Source organism: Leopardus geoffroyi, chromosome X (genome assembly GCF_018350155.1).
Source record: "Leopardus geoffroyi isolate Oge1 chromosome X, O.geoffroyi_Oge1_pat1.0, whole genome shotgun sequence".
Lineage (NCBI taxonomy): Eukaryota > Metazoa > Chordata > Mammalia > Carnivora > Felidae > Leopardus > Leopardus geoffroyi.
In genome coordinates this window covers 36,231,320-36,259,280 of record NC_059343.1, presented here as the reverse complement: position 1 = coordinate 36,259,280, position 27,961 = coordinate 36,231,320, and the positions used below count along the sequence as shown (strand labels likewise).

General features: G+C 35.7%; 1 protein-coding gene across 4 annotated transcripts in view; it reads right to left on the bottom strand.

Moving 5' to 3' along the window:
• USP9X (ubiquitin specific peptidase 9 X-linked) overlaps window positions 1–27,961 on the bottom strand; it is a 129,871-nt gene that overhangs the window by 62,154 nt on the left and 39,756 nt on the right. For 2 of the 4 annotated variants that reach the window (XM_045472936.1, XM_045472937.1), the window contains exons 4-14: window positions 27,577–27,656; window positions 25,535–25,647; window positions 24,035–24,253; window positions 21,716–21,831; window positions 21,274–21,525; window positions 21,059–21,197; window positions 19,236–19,388; window positions 17,951–18,055; window positions 13,808–14,014; window positions 12,196–12,332; window positions 10,575–10,723 (exon numbers count right to left, since the gene is read on the bottom strand). In XM_045472936.1, coding sequence (XP_045328892.1) covers window positions 10,575–10,723; window positions 12,196–12,332; window positions 13,808–14,014; window positions 17,951–18,055; window positions 19,236–19,388; window positions 21,059–21,197; window positions 21,274–21,525; window positions 21,716–21,831; window positions 24,035–24,253; window positions 25,535–25,647; window positions 27,577–27,656 — 1,670 coding nt within the window. The remainder of the gene's footprint in view (window positions 1–10,574; window positions 10,724–12,195; window positions 12,333–13,807; window positions 14,015–17,950; window positions 18,056–19,235; window positions 19,389–21,058; window positions 21,198–21,273; window positions 21,526–21,715; window positions 21,832–24,034; window positions 24,254–25,534; window positions 25,648–27,576; window positions 27,657–27,961) is intronic. The other 2 variants (XM_045472938.1, XM_045472939.1) reach the window with 1 other exon arrangement.

Genomic DNA, 27,961 nt, shown 5'->3' with positions numbered 1-27,961 from the left:
TGAGGAAATCATTGACATTTCTTCCAGCAAGTTGTACAAAGTATGGAGGAACAAGAAATTGTGTGGCTTCCCTTTAACATTAATTACTGATATTTGCATACCAGATCATGGACTTTATGGTACGTGTGTCCTACTGCCAAAGAATTCTAATTGTTTGAGACCTTCCAGAAATAGTAAAAAACTTCAAAACTAGTGGTTTCTTCTCTGAAGAAAATCTTGGGACTGATGTAAAGATGGAACATATATGGAACATAGAGTGTTTAAAAACATCTGCTTTTCGGGGCGCGTGCGTGGTTCAGTCAGTTACGCATCCCACTCTTCATTTCGGCTCAGGTCACAATCTCACGGTTTGTGAGTTCGAGCCTCGCATCGGGCTCTGTGCTGACAGTGCAGAGCCTGCTTGGGATTCTCTCTCTCCCTCTCTGCCCTTGCCCCGCTGTGTGCGCGGGCTCTCAAAAAATAAACTTTAAACAAATAAATAAAATCTGCCTTTAATGTTTTTGTAAGAAAAGCAAAATATATTAGAACCGCTTTCTACTTCCACATGTATTGCCATCTACCAAAAGTCCTAAACATGTTTTCTCAACTTCCATCAAAGTCCATTAACTCAAGATGCAGACTTAAAGCAGTTTCTCAAGAAACTGGATAGAAGATCAAATTCTAATCAACTATGTAGAACTTTTCTTTTTCAGAGAATTAGTCTTGAAATATCTGAATCATCAATGGACTTCAGTTGCCTTTTTTGTTATTGTCTAAACAAGGAGTTTATGCACAGCTTTGTTCGCCTGCCATGTTCCTTTTTAGGGGAAATTTTAGTTAATTTCACATCTAACACAAGTTTCAAAAATAATGGGTGAATTCCCGTATCAACTTCACCCACATTGACCAGTTGTTTACATTTCACTGCATCTATTTCATTAGTTGCCACATATAACGTAAGTGTAATTTTTCTAAACCATTTGAAAGTCAGTTGAAGACATAGCTCTGTACTGCCTCCACTCCCCCGATACTTAAATATTTCCAAATAACGAAGACATTTGTTTAAATAAACACATTACAATTAACACTGATACAATACCGAAGTTAACTTTGATCATTTGGTCAAAGTGTTTCCATTAGGATTTTGCAGTGTAAACTTACTATTTTTCTCTTCTTCTTAAGTAGTGGGGAGATGCCTTCAGACTATGTAAGTATCTTGCTTCTTAAACTTTTACCCACTAGTTTTAATACCCCCATCCCTTTTTAGATGCCAGCACTTTGTCAAGAACTAGACCCTAGACAGCTGGCTGGCTCAGTTGGTAGAGCATGCAACTCTTGATCTTGGGGTTGTGAGTCTGAGCTCCATGTTAGGTATAAAGCCTGCTTTAAAAAAATACACACAAAAAAATCCTGGAGAACCTGAACACAGGTTAGAACTTTGAAAATATTCAACGAATGTCAATAATCAAGAATAAATAGTCGAGAAATAAGACGATCCCTCATTGCTAAATAGAAAGGGAGAGACTTGACACGTTACTACAGAGGAGATTCTGGGCTGCCAGAACATAAACAGCATGTTTGGTGGTCTTCCTTGTAAACATTCAGCTCTAGTTAGCAGCCAAAGACGATGATGCATTTGCGACTCTTGTCGCATCCAACTGACGAGAGCAGGAGATATTAAATCAGACAAAATTAAATCCAAGTGGCTATGGCTAACATAAATTGATTCTTGTCATTACAGAATGCAAATTGCCTAGAGACTATTTAATAACTCATAAAAGCAGCTCAGTTTTGAGAAAGCATCAAGACATAACTCAAATACCATGAAATTCACAATTTAATGATTTTTAGTATAGTCTGAGCTGTGTAAACGTCTGTCATCTTTATTTTTGTCATCCTAAATGTGAAGTAGGTTCTCAATGTAGTTTTGATTCACATTTCCTTAGTAACTAATGATACTGAGCATCTTTTTTGTGCTTTTGGCCATTGGAGAAATGTCTATACAGATCCTCTGCCCATTTCCCAATTGGGGTGTGTTTTAATTGTTAAGAGTTCTTCTATATTTTGGATAGAAGTCCTTTATTAGACATAGGACTTAGATTTTTTTTTCCCCCCAATTCTTGGACTGTCATTTTACTTTCTTTATTGAATCATTTGAAGCAGTTAAGTTTTAAGCTTTGATGTGCTCCAATACACCACCTTTTCTCCTCCTTAGGCCACAAAAATTTGTTTTCTTCCTAAGACTTTTATACTTTTAGGTCTATGATCTATTTTAAGTTTTGTGTATGGTGTGAGGTAGGGGATCAAACTTTATTCTTCTAGATGTGCATATACAAACTTTCCAGCAACATTTATCAAAAAATCACTTCTTTTCCCACTGAATATTCTTCCCACTCACAAAAATCAGTTAACATAAATTTAACAATTTATTTCTAGACTATCTATTCCACTGATGCATACATCTATTCTCATGTTAGTACTACACTGTGTTGTTTATTTTGTATTAAGTTTTGAAATCAGGAATTATATATATAGGTCAGCCAACTTTGGTTTTCAGCAAGTAAGATTATGTTGGCTATTATATGGTCCAATGGTCCCTTGCATTTCCACGATCTTTAGGATCAGCTGATCGATTTCTGTACAACAGGAAGTTGGGATTATTTTGAATCTGTAGATCAATTTGCAGAGTACAATGACTGTAACAATATTAAGTCTTCCATTCAGTGAACACGGGCTGTCTGTCCATTTATTTAGATCTTTAACTGCTTTCCACAATTCTGTTCCATAGTTTAAAATGTACAAATTTTGGGGGTGCCTGGTTGGCTCAGTCAATGGAGCATGTGACTATCTCAAGGTTATGAGTTCAAGCCCCACGTTGGGTGTAGAGATTACTTTTTTAAAAATCTTAAAAAATAAAATGTACAAACAACTTTTGTATTTTTGTTCAATTGTAAGTATTTCATACTTTATGAAGCTATTGTAAATAAAATTATTTTCTTAATTTTATTTTCAGGTTGGTCATTACTGAGCATACAGAAATATAACTGACATTTGTACACTGATCTTAATTCCTGCAATCTAGTTTAACTCATTTATTAGCTTTAATAGATTTTAGTGGATTCTTAAAGATTTCTATATACAAGTGTTGATTTCTGTAATTACAGATAGCTATGCCTCTTTTCAAATGTGGAGGCTCATTTTTCTTGCCTAGTTGCTCAGGCTAGCACCTCCACAGAAAGTTTAATGGAAGTGATTAGCATACACATCTTTATCTCATTCCTGATCCTGGGGGAAAGCAGCAGATCTTTCACCATTAAGTATGAAGTTAGCCAGGAGAGTTTTGAGATGCCCTTCATCAGGTTGATAAAGTCACCTTCTATTCTTAGTTTGTTCAATGATTTTAAAATGAAAAGGTATTGGATTTTGTCAAATACTTTTTCTTCATCTACTGAGAAGCAGTTTTGGTCCTTTATTCTACTGGTGTATCACAACTTTTGGGTGTGAAATCAACATTGTGTTCCAGACATATGTTCTATTTAGTCATGATACATAGTCCTTGTTATATGTTGCTGAATTTGATTTGCCCTCCCCCCCCCACCTTTTTTTTTTTTTTTTTAAAGGATTTTTAATCTTTACTCATAAGGGATACTGGTCCGTAGTTTTCTTCTGATGTCTTTGTATTGTTTTGGTATCAGGGTAATAATGGCTTCACAGAAGGCATTGAGAAGTGTACTTTTATTTTCTGAAAGAATTTGTGAAGGAGTGGTGTGGTAATTCTTCAAATGTTCAATAAAATTCACCAATGAAACCACCTGGTCCCAGAATTTCTTTGTGGTTTCTTTGTTACTCATTCAATTTTTTCACTTAAATTTATTCAAAATTTTAATTGCTTCTCCAATTTCAGCAATTTGGTACTCTATTTTTTTTGTAAGATCAGTAGAGATGGCCTCTTACTTTTGATTTTCATAACTGAGTCTTAATTTCTTAGCCTAGCTACAGGTTTGTCAATTTTGCTGACCTTTTCAAAAAACCAACTTTCAGTTCCATTGATCTCTAAGTTTTCTCTCCCTTACCTTACTTGATTTCAACTCTAATCTTATTTCCTTCCTTTGTCCTATGGGTTTAGTTTGCTCTTTCCTAGTTTCTGAAGGTTACTGATTTGGTAACTTTCTTCTTTACTATGAACACTCAGAGGTATAAATTTCCCTCTGAGCACTGACTTAGCAACTCTCCCAAAGTTACCGCATTTTATGTTTTCATTTATCTCAGTATATTCTCATTTCACAGGTGTCATTTCTTCTTTGACCCACTGGTTAGTCAGGAGCATATAATGGACACGAACTTGTGAAATCCCCAAATTTCCTTAATTTACAATTTAATTCAACTGTGGACAAAAATCCTACTCTGTATGGCCTAGAATATGGTGTGTCCTACAAAATACTCTATTTGTATGTGAGAAGAAAGTACATTCTGCTCTTGTTGGATGGAGTATTCCTTATATGCCTGTTAGGTATGGATAATGGGTTTATAGTGTTCAAAATTTCTACAGGCACACGAGAGATACTGCAAGTTTGGTTCCAGACCCCCAAAACAAATCAAGTATTGCAATAAAGTAAGATGAAGTCTTTGGCTTTCCAATGCATATGAAAGTTAGGTATACTTTATACTATAGTCTATTAAGCATGAAATAGCATTATATCTTAAAACACAACGTAAATACTTTAAAAATACTTTATTGCTAAAAAATGGTAATTATTTGAGTGCTCAAGTCATAATCACCAATCACAGATCACCTTAACAAATACAATAAAAGAGTTTAAAATCCTGAGAATTACCAAAATGTGACAGAGACATGAAGTGAACAAATGTTACTGGAAAAATGGCACTGATACAGACTTGCTCGATGCAGAGTTGTCATAAACCTTCAATTTGTAAAATATGCAGTTATCTTCAAAAAGCAGTAAAACAAGGCATAACTATATTTTCCCCCCTTAGGCTTTGAATGACTGGTGTCACCTGACAGTCTAATTACTTTCTTTAGTATTTCTTGCAAGGCAAGTCTGCTAGCAATAAATTCTCTCAGCATTTATCTGGGAATGCCTTTATTTTGTCTTCATTTTTGAGAGAGAGTTTTGCTGTATGTTACTTAGTTGTCAGGTCCCTCCAATGCCCCTAGCACTTCATGTACATTTATCCTAATACTTTCTAGTCTCCAACGTTCTACAAAACAAATTGTTAATTTTACTTGTGTTTCCTTATGAAGAGTTCATTTTTCTCTCACAACTTTCATATTTTCTTACACCTATGAAGTGCCTGCAGCATCTGGGTCTAACGTTACCTTACTTGGAATTCTTTAAGCTTCTTGGTATATGGGTTAAGGTTTCTAAATCCATCTAGGAAGTCTTCGGTGATGATGTTTTTTCCTGCTCCCTTCTGTCTCCTGCATCTCCTTCCGGTACTCCCACTGCATGCATGTTGGTACTCTTAACGATGTCCAGTATTTCTATAGAATTTTCATTCCTTCTTCACTGTTTTTCAGATTGCATAATCTCTATTCATCAATCTTAAATTCAGATTGAGTCTTCCGCAAGCTTGCAAGCTCTGTTCAGCCCCTGTTCCAAATTTTTCATTTTGGGTATTGGGAGTTTTCAACTCCAGAATTTCCATTTGATTCCTATTCTTTTAAAGAAAAAATTCTATCTCGTTGACATTATTCTCAACTAACTGTCACGATACTTTCCTTTAATTCGTTAGACACAAGTTCATACAGCTCCTTGGGCATATTTGTAGTAACTGCTTTCAAGTCTTTGTCTGCAAAGTCTACCATCTGGGCCCATTCAGAGGCAGTTTCTGTGGTCTGTATATATATGGGTGACAGCTTTAATTTTTTTTTTTGGTTGAAATCTGGGTATTTAAATACATTATAGCAACCTAATTTTGACACCACCCACCAACTCCCAGGTTGGTGTTGTTTGCTTGGTTGTTTAGTGAATAGTCTGAACTCTCTGAGGTCTATCTCACCCACAGTATTTTTCCTCCTTTTACCTTTCAGCCTTGCTATATGTAAGCTGTTCCTGCTACTTACAACATAAGCCCCTTATTGGTGAAATGCTGTAATTAAGTCCCGCTTTGGCTAGATTATTACCCTTTACCCTTTACCAGTGGATGTGAGTGGCTTGGAAGCTACCATCCCAGTTCAAGGAGTTTGTTTATGCCCCACATTCAATGACAAAGCTGCGATGTTTTCTTCCCACTCAGGAGGGTGCAGTCTTAGGCATGATGCATAGTCTTCTTGACTACAAGGAATACGTTTTATTCCTTTTACTTTCAAAAGGGATCAAATTTTACTTTTAAGCCTGGCTTCCTAAGAGTTGTCCCCAGGTAAGGGTAGCTTATTATTCACCCAGGGTTTGATCAGAAATTCAATTTAAATACTTCAGCCATTGAAGCTCAAAACCTTTGCTAATGGAATGGTGCGTGGACTTAAGAATGTTTTCAACTTGTCCCGGTCTTGCTCTGATTGCTTCTGAGTGGGTGCAACCAAACACATGTGACCCCCTAGGGCTGACTACTCCCAGGAGGGCTCATCTTGTCTCTTGATCTAAAATCTGTTAAACTCCTGGTTGCTCTGCTGTTTCATTTACCAATATGAGTACACGGAGCTGCAAGCACCCTCCTAATTGTTATTCACCAAAATTTTAATAATGCTCTTGGGAATGGCATACTCTTGTCCAAATAAGGTGAATCCCTTGAAGCCTAACTGCTGAGCTCTTCATCCTCACAGCCCGTCTCTCACAAATCATGGGGTGCCTGGGTGGTTCAGTTAGTTAAGCATCCAACTTCGGCTCAGGGCATGATCTCACAGTTCGTGGGTTCGAGCCCTACGTCGGGCTCTGTGCTGACAGCTCAGAGCCTGGAACCTGTTTCAGATTCTGGGTCTCCTTCACTCTCTGCCACTCCTCTGCTCATGCTCTCTTTCTCTCTCTCAAATCTAAACAAACATTAAAATTAAAAAAAAAAAAAAAACTTTTAAAATTTTCTTCAGTGAAATGGTTCTTTTGTTGAGAAGATCCACTGAGCATCTTACTCCCACCATTCAAAAAATTAAATCCCTCATCCCTTGGTTTTTTATGATCATCACATGTTCCACATATATTAGTTGATACTTCCCTTTCTTTCAGCATAGACTGAAGAGTCTGTACTTCATTTAATGGTTTACTTTTATTTATTTTGGCCTAATTTTCACCAGTAAGAGCCAACTCCTATTTTTTTTTTTTTTTTTTGACATGTCAACAAGATTCTTTAAGCCCTTTCTCAATTTCTAAAGTAAGATGTTGGAGGATCATATTTACTTTCCTTACACAGACCTTGGAAATAACCATCACTCTAGAGAACTATAAGCCATTCATAAAATGGATACTAAATTAATTTTTTTTAAGTCACAAAGAACCCACACAGACTTAGCCATATTTCATGGCTGTTGTGTAGGAATGAGACAGAGCTGAGAAAGTCTAGCCTAGGATTTGACCTTAACCCACAGCACTGTTGGTGAATGACACTCATGAAGAAATTGTTTATGTGGAAAAACGTTCCTAAAAATTGCCAGTACTAGATGTAAGAGGTTGGGAAGAAGTCATGGGGAAGCGGTAGTCTATAGAAAATAGAATGCAGGGATGCATGAGTGGCTTAGTTGTTAAGCATCTGACTCGATTTTGGCTCAGGTCATGATCTTACAGTTCATGAGTTCGAGCCCCATGGCAGGCTCTTCTATCTAGAAGCCAGGGAAAAACGGTAAATAAAACTATCAATAAGCGTTCAAGTCAGTACAATGACAATCCTATCATAAGGCAAAACTTGAGTGAAAATTAAAAGTGATTTTTTACTTTGTTGTATGCATTAAAAAACTTTTAAAGGATGACTTGGTAAGCACCATTATCCGAAGGCACTACTACTAGTAAGAACATACGAGGGGTGCCTGGGTGGCTCAGTCAGTTGGGCAGCCGACTTCAGCTCAGGTCATGATCTCACGGTTCGTGGATCGAGTCCTGCATCAGGCTCTGTGCTGACAGCCTAGAGCCTGGAGACTGTTTCAGATTCTGTGTCTCCCTCTGTCTCTGGCCCTCCCTGGCTCACGCTCTGTCTCTCTCAAAAATAAACATTTAAAAAAAAAAAAAAAAGAATACAGGAGTAAATACTGGAATTTTAATAAACTCATTAACTTTATCTAAATAATAATAAAACAGGAGGTAGAATCAGCTGACCTAAGTACTGTGAAAACATTTTATTCCAAAGCAAAAGACACAAGTGGACATGAAACATGAGCAGGACAAATATGTGACGCTGATGTAATAGTTACCAGAAATTAAGACTATCAGTACATTCTGAAACCTTGATGTATCCTGCTAGATAACAGGTCTCATACCTAATGAGATCTTATAAAATATTTCTATTATACAGAGACAAAGGCTGTAATTTACTTTAGAATTTCAAATTCAGAAATTGCAAAAAGCTTATTGTGTAGGAGAATCTTACTAGTTGTAAAATATACCTTCCCCCCACGCCATATTTAAGGATTAAGGTCTTAATCAGAGGAGTACCGTAATGAGGAAAAGTTATCAAAATTAGGAAAAAAACATAAGGTGTGTCAATGAACTTAAGGGAACATCAATAGCAACAAAAACTCAAGTGCGTAATATATACTAGGCATTGTTCTCACATAAATAACTTGCCCAAGGTCATACGCCTAGCTAGTGTAGGTCATTTTTCACAAGTAGACAATCTGACTATGAAGAGTCATACCTCTCATTTTATGGAACTACAGGCAATTTAAGGAGGGAAAACTAAAGACTGAAAAACATTCTTTTGACAATGAAATTGAGAAGAGGCAATGACTTATATGGAACTGGACTAAAACGAAGCTGGAAACCCAGGTGAGGCTGAACTGCACATGCAACATCATCTCCTGAGTGTCCCAACAGCACAGTACTCAACTTCTGGCAATGAAATAAATTAAAACATCACATACAAATGAAGTAAGCAAAATTAGCATTGCAGCGCGTATGATTTATATGGCTCCATTTTGGGGGAAGGCCTGCAATGGCATATGTGAGGACTTTGTACCAGCAAGAAGAGAGGAGATCATAACAAAGAATCTACATTATGCTAAACTGAGCCCAGAGGCTCCCAGTGACTGGGTGTATTACATGCAAACCTCTGGTGCTTCTCTCAGATTTTGGTTGCATTTGGTACAGAACATAAATCACGTGGTCACATGTCTATACTGCTCCAATTATTCTATCATGCTTAGAAGGAACTCGGGCCTAAAATGATAAAAGATCATTGCCTGGGGCCTAACAGCCTCCTGATGCTTAGACTGCTTATCTAGCTCTACAATCTACTGCCTAGGAGGACTCAGCTGGCCCAGAGGGTGGGGTACATGGAAGAATAAACAGCCAACACAATCAGGTGGCATACCTGAAGAGCTGCTTAATTTTTCTATTATGCTTATCTGAATTTTATATGAGAATATATATCCTGTAAATGTTAAAGAAATCCTATGATTTATAAGCATCTTAGGATTTTATTCAAGAATGCCAAGAACCCAATCTACTCTTCAAATGAGGAGTATCAGAAATATCATTTTTGGGGTGTCTAAGTAGCTTAGTCAGTTAAGCGTCCAACTCGTAATTTTGGCTCAGGTCATGATCTCGTGGTTCACGGGATCAAGCCCTGTGTTGTGCTCTGCACTGACAGTGCTGATCCTGAGATTCTCAGTCTCTCCCCAATTCTCTCTCTCCGAAAAATAAACTTTTAAAAATCATTTTTAATATATACTATTGGCTTCTGCAGACTCTTATCTAGCATAACATGTTAAATGAGTAGCATGTTCAGTAACCATTATGTTCAATTCAATCTCTAGCACTGGTAGTAGCATAAAATTTTCTATTTACGGCTATGGGAACAAAGTTTGGTTTACATGACGGTAGAATACGTACTAAAAACCAATCTGTACTCTAGCACAGATAGACACGGCTATCAGAGAGGACAAGAGTATTGAAACCGAGTTTTACATATGGCAGGAACTTAAAAACTGGCTGTTGAAACCTCAGGAAACTCTACCCTGACACGTTTAAACAAATTCACACTTTGAAAACCAACATAAACATGAAGATTCGTATAGCTTCACTTGGTTATTCTTGTGCATTTTCTAATTCAGAGTCTGAAACACTTGTGAAATGTGGACTTAGGATTATAAAGGAACTATAATATGTACAATAGACATAGACAAAACAAAGAATGAGTTAAGTTCATTCCAAAGAAAGTAGCAACCACTTACAGTACAGGCAGGCAGAAGTCCCAAAGAAGAAAAGTAAATCAATTTAATAAGGAGAGCTTTGCAATGCTGGATTGGAATTTAGGGTGAATAGAAGTTGAGAGTAAAAGTGGAACATAAGCTCATAAAGAATACAGCTAATAAAACCAATTATCTTGCATCATTTAAAATATAGGTGTTGTCATCTTTAAGGTAATTGATCGAACAAATGCCGAGAAGTTGCTGTTATTTCCCGTATTTCATGTTAGCTTATAATACATACCTCTAGCATACAGTCTCATGCTTTCCATATAAGTTGCAAGGTTTTCTGCTACCAAAGTAACTAGGGCATGATTGTGCTGAAGTTGATTGATTAAGTCATGGCGATAAAATACATGGGGACTTCGCTGAGTTTGACTGAAACGAGAAGAACTTAACAATATAATTAGGCAATTAAACTCTGTTGTAATCAAAAGAGCTTATACAACCTAAATTCTTAGCTACTAATTTAAAACCTTAAAATGGTTTCTCCGTCATTACAGAATTACACTCTCTTGGCCATTTACTTCAATAACAAGATCAAGCAATTTAAAATAAAATATTGTTTCAAAATGACATTTACTCTGTTATTCTCATTTACGTGGACACTATGTTAATATTCTCCCATCTCACACCATGGGAGTCTACTTCAATGACCAATTTCCACTCCTGTCCTATAGCAGTACCAAAGCACTTGTGTCAGTTTACAGGATTATTTCCAAAATTGTAAAACAGGAACATAACCCTTGCAAGATTAGCACCACAAGATTATGCTATGGTTGGAGTGAAAAATTTGAACAAAGAAAATGCGTTCAGAAAAAATCTGATTTATTAGCCATTCAAGGTACATTCTGGGTCACTTGGTTTGTAGCCATGTTTGCCCACAGGTTATCATCAACAAGACATCTAGTTCCTTTCCAATCTGTTCTGCCACCTTCACTGAAACCAATAAACTCTTAGAGCCATTACTATTCTAGTGGAGATGAAGCCACTGTACCCCGGGAGAGTATGTAAAATATTCTGCAACAAATTTAATTCAATTGAGAAAGGCAAAAAGGCATTACGTACAGTGGCTCCCAAATCAAAATAACTCCCTGAAAAAAATGTTAGTTACTAAGACATAAATCTGGATTTTCTCCAAGGCTTATCCTTATAGCTTTTTAAATTTCATAATTTTTTAAGCCTCCAGAAAAAAATGAGACAAAGTTCAAACATTAAAACCAAAACATATATGGCCTATTCTGTCCTAGGCATAATCATAATAATCTAGAGCTAAAAAGGACCTTGGCAATCATCTAACTTTACACATAAGAAAAACACATTTCTTTTGATTAGTAAATCTTTACAAGATAGTATGATTGGTTAGACGTAAGGGCCATACCCAGGAATCCTGACCTCACTGTAAATATTCTTTGTACTACACCTGGCTTTCATTCTCTGCATATTATTTTTAACTTTTCACATCATGTGTTCTAACTTTTATAAAGAGAAAATGCTAGAAAATATGATTACAGTAAGAATTCAGCATGTAAGATAATATAAAGACCACTATTTAAATCGAAATTTCACTAAAATCAGTACAAAAAATACTTTAAACCAGATCTCGTTGTCTATCATGAGTAACACAGGATACTGCAGATTCTGATGCGCATCATTTAATTGTGGCTTACGTTCTCAATAAAGTCAAGGATGTGCATATGATAAATGAATTTTTGGTTCCAAACTGAAACTTCTCTCAGCAACCTATCACCCCCTCCCCACTCTAATTTTCTTTTGAAAAGTTTGCTTTTACCAAGTGACAATGTAATTTCTTTTCAATAAAATACAAAAATAAAAATACTGAAATTTTCTGTTAAAAGCCTTACCTCAAGTTTTGAGGGGCTTCACCAAACAAACTACAAATTTCTCTAATTTGTTTCAGTGCAGGAATTACCCATTTGTCATTCGTACGAAGTTCTTCTATAAAGCGATCTATCCACTGGATCTTCTGTGTGTCACGGTCCTTAAACAAACAATTTCAATGTTTTAGGTAGGTCATACTCAGAAAAACTCCAGCTTCAATTATAAAACAGGGTTTAAAATTATCCTCAGAAACACGTAATAATTGCAGTAAAGGGTTTAATAAACAAAAGCAGCATTAAGTCCATTTTTATTTCACGTTTACTACCAAAACTACAAAAAGTGAAATGCTTTATAGGATTCTACCATAAAACAAAATTCAGCAATAACACATAACCCTGACTGTTATTCTATATAGATTTGTTTTAGCAACAATGAAGGAAGAACACTGAAAATTTATATTTTACCCAAAAAATGGTATGGCAACTAAGTTAAAAAATTTTTCACCAAAAATCAAACTAAGGACATAACACATATACAAAAAGATAAAGGGAGAACAGTTACGAAAGTATTATAAACTCAATTATTTCAATGATATTTTACTTCCCATACCTTATTTACTTTATTCCTTCCCCTAAATCAATAGTAATCAGAAATGCAGGTTTCTGTACCTAACAATTTTAAGTTTGATTACTTATTTGAACACACTGAGTCTCTGTTTAATTGAAATAATTTATATCGAAAGTTATCAGTATTGGGGCGCCTGGTGGCTCAGTCGGTTAAGCGTCCGACTTCAGATCAGGTCACGATCTCACGGTCCGTGAGTGCCAGCCCCGCGTTGGGCTCTGGGCTGATGGCTCAGAGCCTGGAGCCTGCTTCCCCTTCTGTGTCTCCCTCTCTCTCTGCCCCGCCCCCGTTCATGCTCTGTCTCAAAAATAAACGTTAAAAAAAAAAAAAAGAAAAAGAAAGTTATCAGTATTGAAGATACTGAATAAATATTTAATGAACTGTCACAAGCAAGTATAGTAAAAACCTGAATAGCATCTGAATCACATATACCTACTTGAACTTAATTTCTTAGCTCTCATCTAAATTTCAGTTCACTGGTGTAGCAAATAGTTTTCACAAATTGAAAATTATTCAGCAATTTCCATTTTACTGCAAGTTAACAGTTTACATGCCACAAGTCAGAATGCAGGGAAGCTGTTGTGTGATTTTCTCACAGGCAAGACTCGAAGTGTTTTACTATTGAGGAAACTCTATTAATTGTTCTTAATTTCCCCATGAGCAAAGAAAACCCAAATTCTCTTACCTCTAAAGTCCCTCATCACCTTCAGTATTTTACGATCTATTTGAAACTTACACTTCAGCACCATGCATTTGACAATTCTACCACTATATAATCTGTTTTTTATACTGTCTTTCTCCCAAGGAGATTAAATGCTTTTCAGATGAGAAACAAAATTCTGACCTAGAGACCTGAGAAGAGGAAGGTGGACTTAGATGAAGAAAATGAGTTAATTCTTGAAGATAATTTCAAAAATAACAATGTCAAGAAAATCAGGAACTATTCTGTTCCTAAGCCATCCTGATAAGGAAGAAGGGTCAGAAAAAGTGTGCTAAGGAAGCACACCTTACCTGTGAGCAACTATAATCCAGTATTTTGATGTGGGCACTGAGAGCCAGGTCCATGATGTCTACAGGTACATCATCACTATGGGCCAGATTCCACAGAAGGTTCAACACCTTATGTGCCATCACACCATCTTTATCATCTTCTGCAAGGCGACGTATCAGCTCAAGTAGCTTTTCACGTTGCTTTTTACTTGCATTTGTCCAACTGGCCTAGAAAAAAATTTTATATGGCATGAAAACAACACATTTGCCCATCACTGATTAAATGACGTGTCATGGGATTAACTATGTTCATCAGAAAACGCAGCTGAGCACAGAATTATTCTAGTGATATATGAGAAATAACATAGGGCAGACTTAAACATGAGGACAAAAAAAAGTCTCTATTTACAGTTAAATACCTAAGACCAGGGTTTTTCAACCTTGGAATTGACATTTGAGGCTGGAGAAATCTTTGTTGTGGGGCTGCTCTGTGCACAGAATGTTTAGCAGCATACCTGGGCCTCTACCCAGAAGATAGTAGACACTCTTCCTCTCAGCTGTGAGAACCAGAATTATCTCCATATACTGCTGAGTATCTCTGAAGAGTGGGGTGAGGGGCAGAACTGGCCTGTTGAAAACCACTGCCGTAGATTCAGTCTGTTATTTGTGACTTTAAAATTATATTAAAAGATGGCAAACATAACCTGACATACAAAGATGTTCATAATAAATTTGAAAAGCTGGTAAGAGAGCACTGTGCATTATACATATGAAAACAAACAGCTGTAGCAAAGTCTTTTATTAACCAGTAAAAACAATTTCTAACTTATGCAGAAATGATACAGCACCATTTCCATTTAGAAGATATAATGCTAATTTTAAATCTATACGATGGGGGGGGGGAGGGGGAGGGAACCTCTGAAAATGGTATTTTTACAAATGCCCAGTTTATACAATAGGGATTCGGTGGGATGTGTATAATGGTGGCATCTAACGGGTAAAGGCCAGGGATGCAGCTAAAGAATGAGAAAAGCTCTATGCATAAAGTTGCCAATGAGTCTTTATAGGAAAATAAAGTGAAATCAACCTAAAGGCAAACAACAGAAGGATAGCTATGTAAATTATAGCAGATCCTTTCAACGGAATTATTACACATTTACAATGAGATAAATAAGGATGTCTTCGAAGACAACTTGAATGCATACTTCTAATTCCTTCTAGACACCTGGAAACTGCTAAGGATACAGGAAAAAACTGAAACATTAGATATTATAATTAAGAACATCTTATAAAGTAAGATAACTAGGCATTACATGCCTCCTGAATAAAGAGCACATGACCACCTAGGATGTATGTACTCTAGCAAAAGGAAAAAAAACAAACAAAAAACCCCCAAGCCTCTATTTTATGCTATTGATATAAACACAACGATCAATCCAGTTTCTTCCAACAAATAGACTGCAAGGAAAGAAAAAGATAAAGGGGGAAAGTGTAGATTCAAAGAGACTTAGAAGATGTGCACAACCAAATACAAAGTAAGATTCCTGGTTCAAACAAACTTCAAAAATAAAGATTGAGGGGCGCCTGGATCGCTCAGTCAGTTGAGCATCTGACCCTTGATTTCAGCTCAGGTCATGATCTCAAGGTTCGAGAAATCGAGCCCTGCATTGGGCTCTGTGCTGACAGCATGGAGCCTGCTTGGGATTCTCTCCCCACCTCTCTCTGTCACTCCCTAGCTCATGGTCGGTCACTCTCTCTCAAAATAAATAAATAAACTAAAAAAACCTAAAACATTTAAAAACTAGACTGGGCAAATACACAAATACATAGGTACTTTCAGGCTAATTAACAAGTCTGAAATCATTTGGTTCCAGTCCACGAAGAACTGCAAACTGACCTGGACTTCATGCTTCCTTTGAATCATCTTTTGTAGAAAGTTACAAGAGCTCAGAAAACAGTGCTTGTTATCAAACAGTAAGTGCTTAGTAAATACCTGCTAAGCCAACGGGGAAAAAGATCAAATGGAACCATGTTTACGTTTAGCCTATTATTGTACTTAGACCATCCTCAAAAGAGGAGGGTCCAGGGGCTGTAGTAACAATTGACCTCTTTCCTTCTTCCATCATGGCCATCCTTGGTCACGCACTGTGGTATTTCAGAAGTCATCTCAAGATTAAAAATGAATGGCAATTAACTTTAGAGTACCCATGATAATGGACTCTATTATTTCCTCAGCTGCCTTTGAAAGATATCAAACTGAATTTTTCCATAAGGCAATGATTTACAACTTTAATGTTGCCTAAGATACAACTGAGAATGCTGCTTAAAATACAGGCTCTCAGGCCCCATACCTAGCAATTCAGATTTAGTTGGCTGTGAGGTAGAAACCAGTAATTCACATTTTTTTCTTCTATTGTGACACATCAAGAAAGGTAGTACAAGTATATAGCATTACTACAATACATAATGTAAAAACCTATGTAACTATTACTCAGGTCAAAAATAACACATGGCAAGCAGCACTCCAGAGGCTTGCTGGGTCTATTTCTGAAGTTTATGTTAATGCAATCGCAAACAAGATGTATGACTTGTGTGATTTTATTCCTTTCTTCAACTTTATTAGACCTATCCATATGGTTGAATTGCTCAAATTTGCTTTTTCTCATTGTGAGATCTTTCAGGATATGAACATTCCACAATTTATCCATTACAAATAATTCTGCTTGCTGTTACAAATAATTCTGCTTGCTATTACAAATAATTCTGCTACAAATGTTAAACGTGTACCCTGGTACACATATGCCTTTCTCTAGAAGACCTATCCAGATGTCAAACTGATGAGTCATGAGAATCTTACACTTTGAGAAATACCAATCTGGTGATTGTAACAACTTAGGTACCACCAGCGATCAGAATTTATTTTATTTTATATTAATTAATTAGATACAGAGGCACAAGTGAGCGAGGAGCAGGAAGGGAGGGAGAAAGAATCCCACAAGGGAGAGGGAGGGGGGAGAGGGGGAGAGGGAGAAAGAAAGTGGGACTCACGCTCACAAACCATGAGATCATGACCTGAGTCGAAGTCAGATGCTTAACCAGCTGAGCCACCCAGGTGCCCCTATGATACTTTGGTCATCTAATGCCAGTTGTTAATACAACACCCCTTATTAACATGGCCATAAGGTCACATGTTTTTAAATCCACAAATTCACCAATCATATGGTTTTTACAAACCCAACACCAGCCAACTGTAGAGAGACCACTACCCAGTACGGCCTTAAAAGATACATGATGGTACCAATGCAGATAGCACTACAGGGGCAATTGGAATACCTTATGAGTTGTATTTGCACTTGTCTGTGCATTTCACCACAGAATACCAAGGTATTGGTAATCCGTGTTATTGACGCTTTATTTTTTATTACAACTAATCATCCTTCCCTGAAGTCCTACAGTGCACTTAAGCATTTTAATAGAAATTCAAACTGCTAGAGGAAAGGAATCCAAATTGACAGCCTGAGTTTAAAAGATTCCTTATTTGTGGGACGCCTGGGTGGCTCAGTCGGTTAAGCATCTGACATCAGCTCAGGTCATGATGTCGTGATTCACAAGTTTGAGCCCAGTGTCGGGCTCTGTGCTGACAGGTCAGGATTCTGTGTCTCCCTCCATCTGCCCCTCCCCTGCTCATGCTGTCTTTCAAAAATAAACATGAGGGGCGCCTGGGTGGCGCAGTCGGTTAAGCGTCCGACTTCAGCCAGGTCACGATCTCGCGGTCCGTGAGTTCGAGCCCCGCGTCGGGCTCTGGGCTGATGGCTCAGAGCCTGGAGCCTGTTTCCGATTCTGTGTCTCCCTCTCTCTCTGCCCCTCCCCCGTTCATGCTCTATCTCTCTCTGTCCCAAAAATAAATAAACGTTGAAAAAAAAAAAAAATTAAAAAAAAAATAAATAAATAAACATGAAAAAAAAATTTTTTTAATTATTTATGAGGGCTATTAATATAAAAATGAACATTAAGTTCTTATTGGGGAAAAAAAATTACCAATTCCTTCACACCTGAAATTGTTTAATAATTTCTACTTCTGTATTCATTGGCTAAGAGCAACTCAAAGATCTAATGAATTAATTTTATTAAAAATGAAGCGGCACTACTTTACTATGCTATTACCTTAAAGCAATCAAAAAGATGATCAAGTTGTTCAGGAGAAAAATCCCATGCCAACTTTGCCAGTAGATCATGTACATTCTTCACAATGGCTTCATGCTTCCCCGCCTATTAAAAAACCAAAAAGCAAGCAGATTAGAATCTGGACAGCAGATAAGTTGTATATACTGTCTGACAGCTATTATTGACAAACTATTCCCATCATCTTCACCTAAGTGTGTACCATGAGAAAACTCGTAACATTTTAAATGTTTTAGAATTGCCCTCTAAAACCGGACAACTTAATTCCTTGATATACAAGGCTAATGTATACTTTGGGAATTCATGTGAGCCTTTATTAAAGTTTACTGAATTTAACGTGCCAATTTTAACATTGCAAGTAGAACAACAAGGTACACCAATGATCTTGTTTCAAAACTGGAAACTTAAGCATTCAAAGGAAAACAAAGTTTTTTTGGTTTCTACAGACTCAAAAAACAAAGCTTTGTAATCTAAAACTCAACAATACTTCCTAAGTGATCCGAGTAGAAACTTGCATTTAAGATAATCAAATCACCTAGTTTCTGGCTCTGAGACCAAAAAAGTGGCTTATCCTTCAGAAAAGCTATAAATCCCTTAGATTATTATAGGTTTTTTTAAATAGTGATTTAACTCTCCTATTGAAGTTTTCTTTGCATTAAAAGTTTATGAAAAACCAATTACAGATGTCTTATATTCTTGCAAGAGACATTCCTTATATTAATTTACTGTTTGACTTTTATTTAAAACCACCTACAATATGTGATGTAATATCATATAAATAAAAGAAATAATGGAGTGCCTGGGTGGCTGAGTCTTGGTTAAGCATTTGACTCCTGATTTTGGCTCAGGTCATGATCTCACGGTTCATGAGTTCAGACCGCACACTGGGCTCCGTGCTGACGGTGTGGAGCCTGCTTGGGATTCCCGTCTCCTTCTCTCTCTGTCCCTCCCCGCTAATGTTGTCTCTGTCTCTCTCAAAAATATATATTAAAACAAAGAAAAGGGGGAAAAAATACTTCAAAAATTTGTAGTGAATACTAAACAAAACCACGTACAAATTGCCAACCTTTGCCAAACATACAGTAAATGATGAATATATTTAAAATATCGTTGACTAGTTAGATTCTTGACAGGCTTTCTATAAATGATGAACATTTAAACACACTACAAATCAAAGTAAGCCTTCATATCTCATTTTAGAACGACTACTATTAGTTTTTAGTAGCTCTTTTTAGAATCCGAATAGCCACCATCTGAAATTCCTTACCTGTGCTGCCCAGATATTATCAAGATCTTGTAAAGTCAGAGCTTTTTCTTTGATGACAAAACGAAGAATCTTCTCTAGCTTTTCTACATACTGTGGTTGATGCAGACTGTCTCGCAATACTATAGATAAGATATTGTTCTGCTGTATCCATTCCTAAATATAATTCAAAAACTTGTTTGAAAGAAATTGAAACACAGAAGCTTTTAAAATGTACGAAATATTGTTCATACTTCTAAACAACAGTAGTAGGGACTAAAAAATACAAAATAAATATACTAGTGCAATAGGTTTATGTGTTTTAACTCAAAACTATGAAAAACAGTAATTCCATGAAACTGAATTTTGCACAGAAATGTTTCCACCTATCAGAAAAGAGTGAAATCATTAAAGAGATTCTACTTCAGCATTTATGCAGAGAAGTATTATTTTAGTGCAGCAAACACCAAGGTTTAGGTAATGAGAAGGGACCCATTTTAGGATCTTTGGACTCCTTGCATCAGTTTTGTTTGGGTGAAAATATGCCCTTTTATTTCTTGCTCTTATTTATTAATCAACTATGCTATTATTGCTTATCCATTAGCTCTTTAATCTTCTGAACAATCCTAATGAGGGAATATATTACCCTATTACAGAAGAGTAAACAGGCTCAGAAGTGTTAGAACTGGAATCTAAATCAAGGTTGCATGCTTCCCAAGTCTGTGTTTCTATAACACTATGCTATGTTGCTGACTGGCATTTATTTAATACCTATACCAATAGAAGAAAACTCCCTCAGTATACAAATAGGTACTAGCTCATACTGTGAAATTTCACAGTATTCAACCTAGTGAGAATAAGAAGTATTTAGCCCCAAAAAGTGCTACAGAAATAGAGTTCTAGGTGGTAAAGGTCCATTTTTATTTCTAATCTGTTGCAGGTATGTCTGTGAAAATAAATATGTGGCAACTTCAAATTGCTACAACAGTTTCTGAACACTTGATGCCATTTTCTGTACTCATCCAGGACTGGCAACAGTTCAAGAACCAGAACCAGACCTCAGACTACACTCTGAGAAGCATGGTGTTCAACCTGCCAACAAGGCAGACAGACAAATCACATACACAAAATCAGAGGTTTAACACCTGCCCCCAAACACATAGCCAATGTTTACGAATCCTCCACATCTTTTACCACATTCTATTTATTGTCTCCCCTATTAAACTGAGGCCACCATGAGGGTAAGGACAGTTCTTTTACAGATTTACTGCACCAGACGGTATGCACTGAAGTTATTCAACCAATGTTTCCTAAATGGCATACTTACGCATTTTAAAACTACAAAATACTGAAGTATCTACGGTAAAGTCTCTTAAACTTTCAATGCTAAAACAATATAAATAGAAGTGCTTAAATTCTTAACACGATAAAACATCAATTCGTGTATATCTTATTCCAGTGATTATATTTCCAATATTAAAATCTGTAAGTGGAATTGGTCAAATGAACAACAGGCCACTTCATGCATCAGGTACCAGATACTACCCGCTCTAATCCCAACATCACCGTTATCTGTTCCATTTCAACCAAACCCCCCAGACAAGCTAATTAATTCAGAATACCTACATTCAGCAGTAAGTTTATCAAAGATGTGCTAAGCTACCTAGATCACTACCAAATAAATTGTGTTATTACAAAAAGTTCTGAGGATTAAGAGTCCTAAATCAATCTGAACACCTCCCAGTTCTAAGGTTTCTTTAAAATGTTATTGCTAATATTAAGTAAAGCTATTCTAATTTTTGTTTGGGGCAGATTCTTATCCATGGAAGAAGAATCAAAGGACTTACTGCCATTCGTTCAGCTGTGAGCCATTCTTCCTCCTCAGGGTTACCATGTCGATGAGTATAGTAGGATACACTAGATATCACCTTATTAACTTCATTCAGTGCGTTCATTTTTCCGTTGAAAGAAGAAATTTGCAGTAATCTACAAGAAAATTTCAGTGTTAAATAAGATTCTAAACATCCATATAATCGTTTATTTCAAGAGGTAAACATCTTACCTAAGTATCATTTTTAACCTAAATATTTCTAAATTTTTTACAGTTTCTTCTTGTCCTGGGACTCTTGAAGCTAAATTCTTCAAAGATTTAATAATCATGGAAAGAGCATCATTTTTGGCTTCATTTTTTGCTTCTTTTTTCAGTTCTTCATCAGTTAAGTTTTCTAAAAAATGTGGGACCATTTCTATTACTGGAAGAAAGTACTTTTTCACTGTATGAAGAGTGAGAAACTCATAGCATTGCCCAAATGGTCTGAAAGAACAAAAACAAACAAACACGCTTAATACTTTCTTACAATTAACTAGGACTGAACTCATTTATTTATACTTAAAAAATCCAAGTTATCAGGTGAAGAGGAAACCATACTTGCAAGAAGAAAAGTTTTATCACACAATAGAAATTCCTATAATACACTGAAGATTCATTTAAAAATGTAACTTACTTAATAAGGGCTGCAATTATTTGAACATTTAATGCTGATCCATTAATAAAACGATCATGCAAAATCTGGAACCCATTTAAAGTGCCGAATTTGTTGAGAAGATCCACCAGCCAACCCTGCAATACAGTTAATGAAAAAGGTTAACGTCCTGCTTTCAGGGAAGAAAAGGACCATCTGAAATAATTTCTTGATTGAAAAATACTAGAAACAGGAAACGCAATAAATTATGTAATATCATCTGTGAAATAAAACAAAATAGTACATATTATTCATAGTAATCCTCTCTGTGAGAAAGAAGCATGAATGGCAGTACAAGTGAAATCACTAGGTCGCAGTTGTGTGTTCGTACCAATTATCGCTGAACAGGAACGAGAAGCCATGTTTCTATTTCAGAGACCTCATTATATGAGAATACCTTATTACCTGAAAAATTTTAAACTTAAGAGGATAAAAAAAATTTTTTTAATAAGAAAAAGGTATTTGATGACATAAGACAATATTTGAATTCATTTTTTATTGTAGTTGTGAATAATTAAAAATTCCCTATAAATACAATAATCTTAAAGCCTGAGAGTGAACTATTAAATACAAACCCCTGGTATTGTATCTGTTGCTCCTAACTAGAACATGCTGGTTGATGCTTTTGCTGGCGCATGTGAATGCCCCAATTCTCACCTTAGAGATAACCAGGATGTAATAGTATGGATTGTCTTTCAACCTCTTCACTAGGGGATAGCAATACTCAAAAGTACAATGCAGCTGGGATAGCCAATGGATTGTGGAGTTAAAAGCATGCCTAATATGTAAAACTTAAAGGTAATTTCTTTACTGACTCTTAAGCAAAAATAATTTCTATAGCTACTTAAAACACAAAAACATAATAACCATGTCCAGGACAAAGGGAAAACAGAAATATAAGGTAATTGCTCTAAAGAGACAATATGGTACCTAAAGGTAGTTTTGACAGGATTTTAAGTCTAAATCAATTAAATTCTCTACAAAATTAACCACCATTTCTCTATGTAAGTTTTCATTATAGTATTTTCCTGCCTTGTTATTTGGTCTTAAAAAGCTAATTCCAGAACAATTAAAAATCTGAGCATTTTAATCCACCAGTCCCTTTTGGCATTCAGCAATTCTAGGAAAGTACATACTCATTATGTATTATAAATAAATACATACATACATATATATACACACACACACATACACATACATAATAGCATATGCATGCACACAGTAAAATAATCAGTCTAAAGCTAATCCTAGGTTTTCAGCTATACTGTATGTTTAAGCAATTAGGAACATTCTGTTATTAGTAATACTCAAGCAGGGCTAGGTTTCAAAGAAAGACATAAAAAGATCGTCAACCAGAAGCCATCTGAAATCAAGTTGTTTCCTGGGAGTCTGTAAAGATGATCATTGACCTACAGAGCAAAAATTAAAGAAAGAAATACAGATATATTTTGGAGACTGTCATTGTTTGGTCATTAGTTTGATTTACCAAAACAAAAAAAGGCACGAAGTGGAAACAATATGAATCTTGGGAAATATAAAAAATCCCAGCTCTAAGTTTAACACATTTTGAGGATTTCCACTTTTAAATGAATAAACCAAGAATTTTATGTATAAATTCAAATTTTCCATGCTGGGTTTTCCTTTTTGTAAGGCTCACAATATTAAAGTTTCCCTAAATTCTAAAATTTAAAAACTATGTATTGTTATATAGTATTTATTAAAAGATGTACAGTTAGGGATGTAGTTTTTTTATTTTGCATACTCCGTCTATGCAAATATAGAAAGTTTACATTTGAGAAATTTTACGATGATGTATATGTATGACATGTTCTAAGTTTTACTATTTTGCTTTCATTTATAATTTCTCTAATTTTACTTTTGTGACACATTACTAGACATAGGATATACTTGGTCTTGAAGTCAAAACATTAGAATGTCTACAGTGATCATGGCCTTGGTCAAAGAAGTCATCTCATCTATTCTACTCTTATTTATGAGGACAATCAAGGCCTGTTTCACATTAACCCAATTTATGACTATTCCCCAAAAGGCTGGCAGAAGTCAATGGGGACTAACTACGTGGAGAGGGCTAAAACAAACAAAACCATAATCCCAAACAATTTTGTCACTTATAATTCAATAAAGCTGGGGGGTGGTTGGTTAGAATCCAAACTACAAAATAATGCAGAATCCCTTTAATAGTAACATGAAATTACGCTTCTTCACATTAACAGGTGGTTCAGATCTTTGACAGCTATGAGGCAGAGCAAAACCATTAATTATGAAAATAAACCAACACACTTTTGGTGATCGAGGGTCTGGAGAACGAGCGAAGAGTTCATCTTCAGGCAACTGAACACTTGAAGAAACGGATTCACACGGACGTGTACCATTGTAGATATGGAATTTGCAATGAGGATTTAAGGCCATGGAGAGAAGTTCTAGAAGTGGAAACCAGTCTTGGGATAACTTGGCCACACATAGCTCCACCAGGCGATGCGTATTGTTGATAATACACCTCTGTTATATAAGGGGGAAAGGTGATTTAGAAGATCAGATCATTGCAACTCCAAATAGAAAGATCCTCCCATCTTAATTATATTTTAATTACCATCTCTCCATTTTTCTATCGTGATCATTTAAACTGTTTAATATTGGGATCAGATATATTTAAAAAATGAATTAACATTTACTATCCTTTATATAGTACCTACTTGAAAAAAGCCATTTGTAATGGCTTATAAAATGAAGTAGGCAATGCCCTAGGTCTATGATGTCCATAGACAAGATGCAAGTTACCTTTTTTTTTGTCTTTGCAATTTATACACTAGAGGCAGCAATTCTAACATCTATGCAATACAGTAAGTACCCAAGATGGAGTAGATTTGCTATCTAAGCCTCAAGGCAAAAGTCTAATAGCACTTCCAAAGTTTCCATTTCCTTACTTACAAAGTTACATGTTGAATTAGAAGATTTTGCGATTTTTGTGCTATGGTTACATTTGAAAAATAGTTCACAGAGCACAAAAATATCTGCTTCACAGCTTATGACATTTCCACAGTATGAATATGGAACAGAAACTCGAAGTAATCATGGATGGCATTTCATCAATCGAAGATGCACTTTTTTTTAAATCTCTGGAATGTGATTATATCTTATAATCAATGCATACTAGTTTCTTAGACTGACGGTATAGAGAAAACTTGCATTTGCTTCTTCTGGTCACTTGGGCATACCATGAACCAGAGACCACTTTATCCATTTGAGGATTTTTTTTGTTTCACAGCTGTAATCTGAATTTAGACTACAAAACTCTGAATACTGGCCTGTGGTTTAAATGTTCAGGTGATTTTTACCTCCTCTAAGATGCCACGGTTGAGACATACAGGTTTTTTTGCATCCCTTTCTGTGTGGTAACTTTATTTCTCTGCTTTGACCTTTATGTCCCAGATACTAGACTCCCTAATCTTAGCTGTTTTTCTTCCTTAGTGGTACATACAATGAGTACATGGTACATCTCAAAACTGATGAACGTGGTCATAAAGGCACTTGAGAACCCAGGAGACAGATTATTAAACCAAAGGTCTCTAAATCTCACACTAAAATGATCATGCTTTCTTCTATAGAAATTATAACTTATAAGAAATATTTTTAAAGTTTCTCAGTTTTAGACCCTTGAATTTAATTCAATTAATGAATCAAATATATAACCAAATATGTATTTCACATACATAGGAGAAAACACTCAACATAGGCATCACTGTGGAAATCTGATTTTTTAAAGTCACATGCAAGACTCACATGAATTTCAAACTTCCAGCCACTCACTGCCTCATCTGTAAGGATTTTAGTGAATGATATTGTTAGCCCATCTCTGAAAAATCGTTGACATGCTTCACTTTTAACATCAAGGCCTAAGGGAAGAAAAATAAATGTGAACAAAGTATTTTTCTGATTGTCTCACAATGCCCGATTACATGATAAAAAGTAATAAATAAACTACTCACTGATAAGTAAGAAATTCAGACTAGCTTTGGAAAAAACATTATCGTAAGAGGTCAAAAAGACAAATACACTACAAGTATTATCAAAGTTCCTATGTGTCAAGAAGGTAACAGATTCAGAAACCAAAATAATCAATGAATTTCAAAATTATTTAACTGCATAAAAGTACATGAAATCAAGTAATAGGTGAATTGAAAACATTTCAAATTATGACACTAGACCTTAACCACACAAAGATTATCAGTGCCACTGAGAAGGAATCTAAATGCTTCAGAGCATTTTACTCCCTGAAAATAAAATTTAAAACTTAAAAAATGAGGTTTCACAACTATTTTTAAAATCTTATTTTGGTTGTAAACGATCCGTTAGACATCAGTATCTTCATACTATTCTACATAAGTGTTTGATTAAATAAGATGAATTGTTTTTGTCTCTCTTTCTCTGTCCCAGCATTTATGCTTCTTTGTATTTTTGCTTAGTTTCATCTGATTTCAGAAAGGCAACAGAGCTGAATGCTCCGCCCTGCCAAACACGGAGAAAATCTTTAACTCTTGATAACACAATGAAAAGTGATTCAATCTGTATATAAAATGTTCTCTGATTTTGACTGCAGAAAAGAGAACATTTAAACTCAGTACTGTATTTAAAAATCTGAACCTTGCTTAAAATAAACCATGGTCCCATGGGGGGGCAGGGGGTTCTACATCCAGTGAATCTCAAGGAATATTAAACGAGATAGCATTATGTGTTCTTACCTATCACTGTACAGTCAGGACCTAGAACATGCCTATTACAAATGTCTTCAAAAACTTCCTCAATAAATGTGTAAATGAACAAAAGAAATTTGGGTAGTAGAAAATAATTATAATATGGAAATGTTTTTTCATAATTAGATTATTTTTCAAGATTAAAAAGATGTGGAGAGACATTCTTTATTTTATTTATTTTTTTTTTTTAATGTTTATTTATTTTTGAGACAGAGAGAGACAGAGCATGAACAGGGGAGGGGCAGAGAGAGAGGGAGACACAGAATCTGAAATGGGCTCCAGGCTCTGAGCTGTCAGCACAGAGCCCGACGCGGGGCTCGAACTCACGCACCATGAGATCATGACCTGAGCTGAAGTCGGACGCTTAACCGACTGAGCCACCCAGGCACCCCTGGAGAGACATTCTTTAAATGAAGGAAGGAAACTATTTTAAGATAAAAAAAAAAATATTACCCTTGCCATGGAGACAAATAAGCATATTAATTTTTATAATGATCAACTTCAATTGTGATAAATGCCTATTGATAGTTAGAACACATCCATGGCTACCCTATTTCAAAAACTAAAATGTCATTTATTTTAATATCCAATGCCTTAAAATTAAAAGAATGCTATAGTCCTTTGCTAAGAGAATTCAACTACACCTAGAGCAGACCAAAGCCACTAGAAAAAATGATCAATTCAGGCACTGAGGTTTCACTTCTAGACGACAAGGTAAAAACACCAGACCAGAAAGTTTCAAGCCTTTTTTCTTTTAGAGAAAAATCAAATCTTTTTAGTGTATTAAGAAAAATAATAAACATGTAAGCTGAACAGTTTTGTTTAAAAATGAATATACACCAATTTTATGCGTAACTTCAGCTAGTTAATGAATACCCGTGAAGGCTGACCAAAGGACCTGAACCCTTGTTCTAGGTATATATCATAAGCCACAGCAAGAAAACTTAAGATGTTCTAGTCTAGGAATACCCAGTTAAATGTTCATAAGAGAGGAAAACAAGTGTTTCGGGATAAAGTGAAAGTGAATCTAGTAACATACATTATGAAAAGCATAAGAACATCTAAACTTACCTTTTTTACTAAGATCAATAGCAGCTTCTAAAAGCACTTCTAATTCCCCTTTCGGCAAAACTGGAACCACCCATCGAGGCCTAAGGATTTTAATAATATAAAAAGATGTTTATTGGCTGCACTCTAAAAGAGGCACTATAAATGAGTTACTAATTATTCACCTCACCATGAAAAAATTAAATATTAACTCTAAAAAACATTAAAATTTTAAAACAAGGCTGGCAGAGTATCTGCTTTGTGAAACTAAGTTCCATCTGTTGTCTCTACAATTTTTTAAAGAATTGTCAAACAAAAGATAGCAAGGAGGGGAGAGGAAACTATTTTTTTAATTTTTTGAGAGAGAGACACCGTGAGAGCAGGGGAGGGCCAGATACAGAATCTGAAG